Consider the following 12557-nt stretch of genomic DNA (forward strand, 5'->3'; position numbering starts at 1 on the left):
TTTTTAAAATACATTTTCTTATTTAAGATTAATTCTCATCGGCGCTTCCACTTTGGAGTTGCATTTTTTTTTAACCAAGTGCACTTATCTCCTGCTACAATGAAATATGCATTTCGTCGAGTTATAGATTCATTTTCTCTACCATCGCGTCACATATGTGTCGCGTTTGCACGTGTATGCAGTGCCAGTGCACTCACTGACTGGATGCAAATAATATTGCATGTATGCATATAACTAAAAGTACTATTTTTTGCAGATCACTCCTAATTCACGTTGCACCATGATTTATGCATTTCATGCTGTACCCGCTCTACTTTTTGACCAACTGGCGCTTGCGGTGCCCTAGTATGCAGTGCGTTTTAAAATTCGAAAATGCAAATACCGTCCTTCACGGTGAATCGCAAAAAAATACATTCCAATAATGACTTGCAGTGTATGGACGGTATTGTATTTATTTTTCTATATTTTTCCATGGCTTCTCGCAAAAACTCTAGACTAAAAATAACGTTAAAGAAGGCTAACAAAATGAATACTAACATTTGTAATATATTTCTCTTTGTGGAGAAAAAAAAAAATTATTTTTTACGAATACAAATATTGTATACGTAATCCAATTTATTCGAGTAAGTAATTCGAGTTTTACGAATAGATAATTATGGCTGTTAGAAATAAATGGAGAAAGATATTACGAATCTCTATTAAAATAAAATAATATATTAAAATGTAAACTTCTCTCTGTGATCACATGTTACCGTTTCGAAAATCTATCGTTGTATCGTTCAAAACGAACAAAATGCACGCACGTGCGCAAATCCCTGCGGACACACGGATACAGGTGCATACATAACACACGTACAAACAATATACTCGTATATACATATGTATATACATATTCGGAATACTTAATCCGTTACACGCAAGAATATATATATATATATATATATATATATATATATATATATATATATATATATATGTTCTGCATTTGCATTCTTTCTCCGTTCTCGCTGCGCCATCGATTTTCTGCATCGATGAACGCCTATGGGCCACGGAATTGCGATTGATGCAGTTTCGCGCAAAAGTCGACAGTTAAGAAAAAAATGGATTAACTACGTACTCATTGTTCCGAGAGCACCGCCGAATGCGCGGCGCTCGACCAATTTGGATCGATCCTACAGCGCTCGCTGACGTCAATAAAAGCGCCTCTTGAATGAATGCATGCACCGTCTGCCTTTCGCGCGCGCCTCTTTTTTCACGCAATTTTCGCCAACACGGATCGCTCTCACAAGAGATAAAACAGCGAATAATTTACGTCATAAAGATTGGATGTATTTATCGAACACAAAAGCTTTTGTCGCGCATGTGATATTTAATTATTTATTTATTACATTTATTTCTCTCTCTTTCTTTTTTTCTCTCTCTATTTACGCGTGTAATACGAGTATATTTTTTTTCATATAACGCACATTTCATGACTGTGTTTTTATATTTTTTCCTTTCTCTTTTCTCCCTTTTTTATCGCGGTTAAATTCGCGAGTTTTTTAAGCAATGCTCGCGATATATGCATACGAACGACGTAACTTTATCTATTTATATGCGATACGGATGCAAATGCATACGGACAAATGCTTATGCAGATTTTCCGACGTTGCTTGTGAATTGCAAAGTCGCTTGCTGTATGCGCTCTCTAAGATCGTTCCAGCATCGAAGAAGTCATCCCGTTGACACATTATTGCCTCAGTATTACTTTCTTTTTTAATGTATTTTTGTTGTAACATTTTCATTATCTCGATGCATTTTGAGAAAAACACGGAGGCAAATGATGGATGCGAATGTAATTTCGCGCGTGCATAAGCTTCCTCGGGGGTGGTAAATTTGAATGCATTATTTATGTATAAAGTGCACCGCGTGTGCATTTAACACATAAACAATAATGTCATATTTATGAATATATTTATGAAGTCAAAAACAATAACATTAAGTTGATAAACCATAACTGTCTACTCATACTCTTATATTAATTACGCTCATACTCTTATATTCATAAATGATAAATTAAATCTACGTTAGGTAATTTTTTATTTTACGTATACACACGAAACATTTTAACGATTAGTGTGTTGCATCTAAACAGCTATATTTTTGCTCAATGAAAAAACTTTCCGATAATGGCTGCGTTGGCAACGCAAAGCGCGCAAATTGATTTATAGCACTGTGATTTACTACCATTTCAAATCTTATTCCGGCCCTAGAATACCCTAGAATTTCATGGATCCCGCAATCCATTGCATCCGCGCGGTATTTGTCAGTTCTCACGTTATGCTACACATGTTCATCGCGTGGCAGTGGAAATTCTCGTCGAATACTATATCCAACATTCGATCCCCGTCACATTTCCCAACGCGATTTTTCCTAGCCATCATGCCTCATACGTGCCAGCAGGACGGGGTGAGTCTTACTCTTTAGAAAGTATCGGCTGCATCGATCGTGCATGCACAATTTATGTGCAACGAAACGGGCCGCGCGCGATTCCGGTTCATGGCACGAGTTCCCGTTGTCCATCTTCACAATCCCCGATGCCCTGCATCTCTCGAATCGTTTCTCTCGATAAAAGAAATTACCTGACTGTCACCTACGACATCGATTTATGTTTTAGACGACTGGCGATGTATTTCAATGATGCAACAGAAATATAAATATCAATCGAGTCAAGAGTTTCGAGAAATTATTGTTAACGGATATTAATAAAATTGATGATACATAATTATCTGATTCGAATTATCTATATTTTAATTTAGTGTTTGTAAAGAATGTGAAAAAAAAAATTTAAAGAGTTGGTAAGAGTTACACATGAAATTAATAAAAAAATTTAAAACTATAGAGTGTCCGTTTCATCATTTAAAGTATAACATTATCGAAATACGATATTAATTATAAAATAGCTGAGAAATAAAAATAAAATAAATAACGATGTCAATTATAAATTTATGCATTATATTTGGGGGCTTCCTGATAATATATATTTATTTCTGTATTAAATTTTCAAAGAAAATAATGACTATGCAGGCTATGCACCTGATGCACTTTCTCCATCCGTCACGTGAAGTTAAAATTCTCCGGAAGTTGCGCGCGTCATTTCCGTGCTTCGTCGGTCGCGTCGCGACTTTTCGAGACGTCGCTCTGTCTTTATGGACCGCGTGCGCTCGCAGCATCTTCGAATACCGAATGCCTCTTCGGGATCATATAGGTTTATCTACCTCAACGTCGGAGCGTCTCTCCGTGCGTGGTGCACGCTTATTGAGCGATATCCGAATGCAAGTGCAGCGCGAGACGGCATATCCGATGCCGACGCCCTGCGTCGCTTTCACGCGCAGATGAGATTTCTCGTTGCAGCTACCCAATTATCGGGTTGCACATCGTTAGCGATTGCCAAAGAGTTTTCACCGCACAATATACGATGGTCTCTCGCTTCCGCGTCTCTCTCTCTCTCTGCCGATCATTCGGCATCGTGAAAATAAATTGCATAACGAGTTACGAGGATTGCGCAGTTCGCCGATTACGACAATGTCGCACACTTCCGGAGATTATTTGAGCAAAGAGCCGCGAAATACCGTTCCTTCAAATCTTGGAAGAAGTAAAATAGAAAAAATCAATTTTTGCGCGAGAATAGGAGAAAGAAAGGAGGAGAAAAAAAGAAAGTGGTGCGGGCAACAAAAGCCGCGGTGCTCGCTTTGATTTGAATATTTTAATGGTACCGCGTATATAAGCGCGCTTCTGCACAGTGCTCCAGCGCGGTATTAATGAACGAGAAATGGGGGAGAGAGGAAAGGAGAAAATAGACGAGTTGTTATGTGATTTTTTTTTTCTGCTATAAGTCGGTCGCCCAGTTCGATGTGGCGCGACTACGGGTGACGAGAAAAAGATTGCGTTTGATGTAATGACGGTGCCAACGCTTCGAATGCATCAATACGTATATACACCTGCTCAAGTAATTATTCCATACGTTTTTTTCTTATTATTCGTTTTATCGGTGATATTTCTTTAATATTTTTTTCAACTCTCCGCGTTTTCTATGCGAATAATGCACCCGCAATTTTTTATACAACTTCAGTAAAATATATTGGACATTCGTATTCTCTCTTTTAGAAGAGAGATTTTAATCGATTCTTTTATTGTATTATATATATTCGACATTAATATGTATATTTTTATAGTTTTTATTCTTGTGTTCTATAATATTATTTATTGTTATTATGTTATTTATTTATTGTGCATTATGTAACAAACTTTACATAATCATTTAGATATTATTATAATTTGATTATTTATTTATTTTTTAAACTTTATAGCAAAGATGATATGTTCCTGTTTCATGAAAGTAGCACATACTTTATTGCTCTTTTATAATTTTTCATAACTCAAAGAGAAAATAGAATAGATATTATATTTGTGTTAATCTACTTAACTTTTGCAACGAATAAAATAAATATCTTTTTATATAAGACTCATCTTTTTATAAGATTTCCAAAACAGTAATAAAATTAAATTAAGTAGGTCACCTCTGTATATATAGAGTGGTCCTTTTAACTTTATGCAATCTGTATTTCAACACACAAAATAATGTGCAGAAAAAGTTCTATCTTTCTCTTTTTCTCATTCGGTCGTGTTTCTTCTAATCTCTTGTTGCGCAATAAATAAGCGCGAGAAATGGAACAAAACCTTATTTCCATATAAATTTATGAAGATGTAAACATTATTAATAAAGAGGAAGACATTTTGTGTGTGTGTGTGTGTGTATGCTTGTAAAAATGGAATGTATTTTTATGCATATAAACAGCACTCAATATAAGAACAGACAGATAAAAAACCATACATATTTAAGTTACTTGCATTAACATATCTACATATCTACAAATAAAGACAATTTTCAAGTTATATTTCATACATTACACGTCACGTAATTTTAAACATCTGAATGTATACTTTAATAAAAATGTAGCAATACATAAATAATATCAAGTCATGTTTACTTAGTATTTTTAATTATTTAATTATAAAAGTTGAAACTTTTTACCTCTTAAATCCTCTAATTAATTGAGTTATGTTTTATAAATATCATACATATTTTAATAATTTTTTATTTATTTTTATATATTCAATAAATACAGCAGTATTTTGACACTCCCTTTTCTTCTTGCTTTCAATAAAATAAATTTAAAGAAGCGAATATAATATTTGTTAAAATAAATAAAACAAAAATATTCTACAATAAGTGACAACACTATACTAATGCATAATAAAATACAATAAAGAAAATATATCCAAATATATGTAAAAGTGTTGCGGATATATGAAACGTAAAATATTTTTTTTTATAATAACTAATGTGTTTAATTTACGATTAAATATCAATGAAAAAATATCAAATTTCAGAATATATAATTTATTTTATGATAATATGTACATATTCAACCGCGAAAAACCTTTAATAAACAATTATAAGACATTTTTTATTTTATGATCGAAAGCAATTATCATCCCTTTCATCCCTTATCATCTCTTTCAGATCTAGTTTTAATTGCGGCTGCAATTGCAGAATATCCTAAATTATGTATTATCGACGTTGCTTGATTGATCGTTCCGGTAACTTTTTGGCGTTTCTTTTTGTATCCGACCAAAAGACACAAATTGCATTCATTAAGATCGCCTCGATCGATGCGTCGAGAAATCGAGCGCATCCGTGTATTTTCATATCAAGACGCCTCCGGATTGTCGAGCTCCGCAATCTAGCCGACCTGGTTATAATTAGATTTATGCCCGAGCATTCGTCTCTCTTGAACGAATTCCAAATATTGCTGTAAATTACGGATAAAAAGGTTGGCGGTGTGCGACCTAGTTCGCTCAGCCGTGATTGTATTTCCGCAACCTACCAGCAATTCCCAGCACTCGGAATAGTAACGTCGTTACTTCCGTCCGTTCGAACGGAAGAAAAAAAAATAAATCACCGCGAGGGAGGAGGGGGAGGGCAAGAGTGTATGAGTGGACCGTGTAACTTACGACAAGTTCGACGTGTCCGAATTTTGCATTAATGCCGATTTAAATTTCTACCAGCAGTATCGATCTTCCATCGTACTCGTTGTCGTAATTCATATTCGTCGTAATGCGTAAAGTGTCCATTTTAGATCATCGCGACTTTCGCAACTAAACAATACAAAAGCCGAAAAGAGGCTGTTAGGCATAAAATTCATCGATGATATTCGGATATCGTTTCAACATTCGTTTAAGATTGTTTTATTTATATTTTTTTGACGAAAAAACATTTTACAAAAATAATTTTATTTATTCAATAAAAGAATTTTGTTAGTCATACATCCTGATTGAACTAACAAATTTGGGTTGCATGAGGAATATTCTTTCTTGCGTGTATGCGAGAGATCATTTATCATTTTCATTGTTATCCGTATGCAGCATCATAATTCACGTCGCTCTCAACGTATGCACGAGATTCTCACATTGCCGTATATACCTATATAGCATAAGCAAAAGCTTATCCGTGGCCATCCGTGAGTTTATCAGGCGAATCTAATTTTCTGTGAAATATAGTAATTCGATGAAATGGAAAAGCGCGCACGTTGACTCTTATTATTGCAAGTCCTTCTCTCTCGACTCCCTTTGTGAGGAACACTCCGACGTTCCTCCTTCGCCATAACCTGCGCTTATTCCAGTTTGCAGCAATGAGATCTTACATGCTCTCGCGAAACGACGTGTAGTATCTGACAACGACAATGCGATATATAACAAGGGCGAGTCGTTCGACGAGGCTGTCCCTATCGATTTCTACCTGCGTCCGTTTGACTCACGCGCGCCGCCTGCTCTCCTCTGTCCTATAACGCGCCAATTATTCTGGAGCGCTCGTGGGAAGGGCGTAATAATTCCGTAATAACTTCCGGAACATCGCCCGAGGAACAACGTGCGCGATGGCGAACGGCTGCAAAACTGACAAACGAGATGCCGCGAATGATTCCAATTACTTTTCGGAGTACAATATACCCCGACAATTTGTATCCGATTTTAATATCTCGTTGTGCAATTTCCGTGCCAATATTCCGCGTCCCTGTATCAATAAAATGCTTCGCATTTAAATCTCCGTCGAATATTTTAAATTACATGTTGCGTATTCATTTAATTATATTTTCTTTTTTATATCAGGAGACTCTTTATAATTGCGCCACATTTCATATTTGTTCGACGATATATGACGCAATATAGAAACGCAAGTCTGTGTAAATATGTGTGAATGTGATGATAGAGTTCTTCTTTGAAAGCAAGTCACGTAGAATAAGAAAATATCCATCACTAAGATTGTGTAACAAATATCGATAGATAATGACATTAGAGTTCTTCGATTAATTAATATATATTTTCTAATAATTAATAAATAGAGAAAATGCTAAAGAAATAGAAAATCTATAGAAAAAAAACTTTGATTTTTGCAATCAATGCACTTCGCGGAACGGATTTGCCTTCTTCATGTCAGAAATTCTCTCCACAGCTCTGACATTATATTTGTCTTTAATCTTATGAGACATTCCAATGTATTTTTCTTTGATAACTTCTTCTGACGCGTGTGAGCATCACTCCGAAGAGCTTTACTCCGACATTTTTTCGAATTAAAACAGCGAAGATAAAGAAGAAGAATGTTCGTACGCGCTATTTTTCACATTGCTCGTGACAGCGTCGCACACCATCACTTATGTTTGACGCGTATAAATAACGAGGCGACCAATGCGCCCCGAATATTGAATTAATTAAATCGGCGTTTTAAAATTTATCGTCGCGTTAATGCAATATTGCAGTTTGGAATTTCGGTCGCGCGGCAATTTGCGCCTAGCCGTAACTACATCTTCTTCTAGGAAGCAAAAGGAACTATTTCTAATAAGATCCGACCGCGACGGTACTGTAAATTAATTAATTAAATTCTTGAAATTCTGGAAATGGTCAAACGTCGTACGCGAGAGTGGATTGCATTCTTTCGCGCGACGCCATTTTTTAAGGTTTCCTTCTAAAAAATCAAGAGAATCTTATTAAGTTTATAAAGTTAAATCTATAATACAATATAAAATGTTACTATTACGAAAGAAATTTCTAAAAATATCTCATTAACGAATTTATAATAAATATAAAAAATTTACGTTTACATTTAAAAATATTCTTATTGAATTACACAATTTTTAATTTGAAATATACATTTTTAATACAATAAATCACACGAGCAAAAAAAATTCTGCAAGCAATAGTAAGATAAAAAGTCTTTGTGGACCGATGCCTATTAAATGTTAAAATTTATTATATTGTAAACTTTTATCATTATTTATGCGAATCAATGAATTGCCCGATTATTATACCTATTTCAAACGTAGTTAATAATTAATACTCTATGTCATGTTATCCAACTTTGACGTACGTGTATGCAGTGGTGAATGAAGTTGAACAAGCAATAGGTTCATTAAACGGTTCATTAAACTCTATTTGATTGTATTGCTCCGTGTTTGCGTCGCATGTTAAATCAGCGTAACGTTATGGCGAGCGAACCAGTGCAACTTGTATTAAGTTATGACAGGATACGCTGACATTCGTCTGCTGAAATGACAACGGTACTTTGGGTGTTTTCACAGATCCTCCTCTATTATTCGTATACATTTTTCGTGGACGAGAGTTTTTCCATTCCATCGTCGACACCGCGACACGTAAATCCGTGGCGTTGTTATCCTTCATGGGAAAAACCTCGCGTTAATATGCGCGCAGGCAAAGTTATCGTGCAAACAAAGAAAACAAACTTTATAACAACGTTAGCTGCGAACCGCCAGAAGAGTTTCGCGCGTCTGCTACATTGTAAAATTGCCGCGTTGCGTAAGAAACCGCGAATACAGTTGTGAAAACATCGGATTAATTAAACGACGCTTTAAACTTGTAATCGGCATTAATTCTCTTGCCACGAATTGCATTCTTCTAAAATGAGATTACGCCATAGAATTTTATAAAGGACGAGAAGGATGCTTTGCCTAGTTTCTCAGAGTTAGTCTGAGTTAATCTGTCCGGTATGTGTGTGTGTGTGTGTGTGTGTGTGTGTGTGTGTGTACCTATGTATGTTGAGGATTGCTCTTTATTATCTTCTACACAATCTCATTACAGAGACATCTGTTTTACTTAATAGCTTATCGATATCCGCAAAGCTATTGAGTCGTCTAAATTCAAAGTGCTGTAACTTTGGTATCGAGAATTCGGCTATAATCAACACACCACATCGGTTTATATTCACGTATTATTGGAATTTACGATGTTTTAAAACTAATCTTACATAACTTTCCGAATAAGTGATTCAATTTATGTACAAAGTTACTAATTTACCGCCTGTAAATTGCACGATATAAAATATTTGCATATAAAATATTTCAAATGTGATTTATTTAATATTAAATTTATAATTAAATTGTGTCTTTTAATTTATACAAATGTGTTATTTCATTAAGAAATAAATTACATTTAAAATCGGTTAAAATTACTTTAATTAGAGAAAGAGGGGGAGGGGGGGAGAAAGAGAAAGAGAGAAAGCAGGTATTAGGTATTATATATTAAAGTATTTTACAGAAAATGTAATTAATGTAACACATTAATTATTAAATATTATTATTATTTATATTATTATTACTGATTCATATACTTTATATTATTATTACTTTTATATTGCTATTATATTATTATTGTAATTTTGTACTGTAACGTTATATTATTTTTCACATTTTTATTTTTCTTCTGCTTTATAAAATATTTTTATGCATTTTTATAACATTGTTATAATATTTTTACGATTTGTAGAAATAATGGAAAGATGATTGTTGTGAGAAATATTAAAAAATATATGCCAGGCAAATAATTAAATAGATTTAAAAAATATAATGTAAAGAAGAATAAATAATAAAAAATAAACAATATATATATATATATATATATATCGTTTCATTAGCAAAAGTCATAACTTCACATCTTATTGTTAGTGAAATCGTTTAATTTTCTGTAAACTGTTTCTGCGGAACTACTATCCATTGCACGCGTATCTCTTGCTTGTAAATCCAAAGCTATTTACTCAGTATCATTGATTCTGAGGAAGAAAGTTGTCATTGTATTATCAAGATTTGTGAAAAGAAGCGTTGAAGTTGAAAATTCTTTAGACCGACGAAATCTTGTTTATTTTCGCTTTTATCTTGTTGCATCGAAATTAGATGACACTAATGTTTTTACTTTGTACAATTGTAAGAACGTTCGTCCTGCATACCTAATTAAGGCGCAAATAAGCGTAACGCTGTTTTGTCTCTCGGGGTCAACTAAAAAAGGAACGCAGCAAAGGAATGCAATGGCGCGCATTGAAGCAACCTAATGATTGATTTTTCTTGTTTGAAGAATTTACAACAATTTTGATATTATTGACAGTATACTTACATTCTTTCATTATTTATATGCAATATCAGCTGTTTTCAAGAAAAAATCTAAACGATAAAGGTGCAACACGATAATGTCAATTCAGTATCGCGTCGAGCATTGAGAGTAACATTTATTCATGAGAAAAATATCGATCGATTGTCATGATGGGCACTTTACTGACATTTCTACGAGATGGTGGAAGATAAAATAACAATTTATGATCATCTAACGTTTTAAGTTTTAAGTAAATAATTAATCAGCAACAGAAAGCAAAGACTTCTTAGATTGTATTAAATTTGCTCTGTCGCCAATTTTCTATTGTCGTATTTATTACCGTATGAGAAGTTTTATGATGTATATTAAATTAAATATTATTAATTTATAGATGATACTTTCAACAAACTTTCATTGATTAGTATTATATTCGCATTATTCAAATTTTAAGAGGAAATCAATTTTCTCTATGATAATGCTAATCACTACAAATCGGATCTAACTAATGGATATAATCTGAGTTTCGCAGTGATAGTTATAGAGAAAGCTCGTTTGTGCTTATTATAGAACATTAGTGACCATATGGTCTATCTGAAAATTATTAATCCATCGATTGGCGTTTGTGATATTACTAATACTTTAGATAAATTTGTTTTCTCATTGCAGCAAAAAGATATTTATGCCGCAATAATAATAAATTCATAAAAAGCTTCAACAACTAAATTTTCAGAGTAAATATACATTTTGTGTGCTTGCTCTCTTCTAGAAAAAATAAAAATTTCTTTGCTTATTTATATTACTTTTGAAAAAGTAACAAATTTTATTTGTGTGACATTTATGGAGAAATCAATAATGGAATGTAACTGCTTATTTGTATATCAAATTGTCACACGTTAATCAATGGGTTAAACATCTGATAATTAAGCCTTACCGTGCCCTCTCCTAAATTGTGGACAACGCAAGGCATCAGGGCTGTGGATCCTGATTGCGCCGAAATTGATGTTGTATTTTCCGTGCCGAAAGTCATTGGCAAAGTTGGTGGTAGATCGACGTCCAACGGTCTCCCCGTTGTGCCATCCAACGAATTTATGTTAACATTTATATTAACATCGACTATTTCCGCCGTTACTGCCGCAGGATATTCTGAAACAAATTAATTATTAATTATATTATAGCCAATCGAATTTTTGATAATTTTTAAATATGTAAATTTGCAGACAAAATTTATAAGTAAAAAATTAAATTAAAAAATTAAGTAAAAAACTGTAATATTATAATAATGATGTTGAATAAATATCAAAATATACGTTAAGAAAGAAAGGCTCTATTCATATAAACAAGATAAATTTAACTTGATTGAAACAAATATCATTGCAATTTGAATAAATTATAATTATTAATTCGAGAAATAATTAATTCAATAATTACAACTATTGATAAAATGTATGGTTACATTAACATGACATTCATACAATTAATTTGATATTTGCCTGAACGACTGTCAATGTTCATTCGAGCAATTTTCGTTGATATAGCAATAATGTAATTTCTACTGTGACTGTTGCTGTATTTTAATTTTCTTGTTAAATTTTAAATTAGTATACTTCCCTCACATAGGTCAAGGATTAATTAATGACATTAGCATTATACCGAAATACGTATTTTACGAATATTATTCCTTAAGTAATTGACGGCAATAACAACGTATCTATCATATACACGAAATTTTACGTGAAATATAACGAGCCTAGTCTTATCGCACGGGTGCTAAAGCTGGCCGAGTTTTCGGTGCCGGAGGTCATCGACTATCCGATGGAAACCGCCGTTAGATGCGCCGAGAAATTGGCATTAAATCACGATGGCTTTTACGAGGTCGAACTTCGTTATAATATGAGCTCATCTGCGCAAATATGAGTCAAACTTTTAGTTTCATATCTTCCTGATTTTTCAACTTTAACGCAGCATTTAATCATAACACATTTCATTAAATAATAATAATTCTCTCATATATCAGTAGCATATAAATAAATCTGTAATAAGAATAATTTATAATATCGCATCCTATACATAAGGCAATTTAAAAT

The 12557-nt window shown here is 33.4% G+C and overlaps 1 protein-coding gene across 1 annotated transcript in view; it reads right to left on the reverse strand.

Moving 5' to 3' along the window:
- The window catches only part of LOC145939481 (lachesin), an 89575-nt gene that overhangs the window by 25420 nt on the left and 51598 nt on the right, over positions 1-12557 (reverse strand). Inside the window, exon 3 of the mRNA XM_083043811.1 lies at positions 11405-11616. Coding sequence (XP_082899937.1) covers positions 11405-11616 — 212 coding nt within the window. The remainder of the gene's footprint in view (positions 1-11404; positions 11617-12557) is intronic.

The sequence above is a fragment of the Prenolepis imparis genome, unplaced genomic scaffold (genome assembly GCF_030444845.1).
Source record: "Prenolepis imparis isolate NDT839.2.m4 unplaced genomic scaffold, iyPreImpa1.0 SCAF_8, whole genome shotgun sequence".
NCBI classification, from domain to species: domain Eukaryota; kingdom Metazoa; phylum Arthropoda; class Insecta; order Hymenoptera; family Formicidae; genus Prenolepis; species Prenolepis imparis.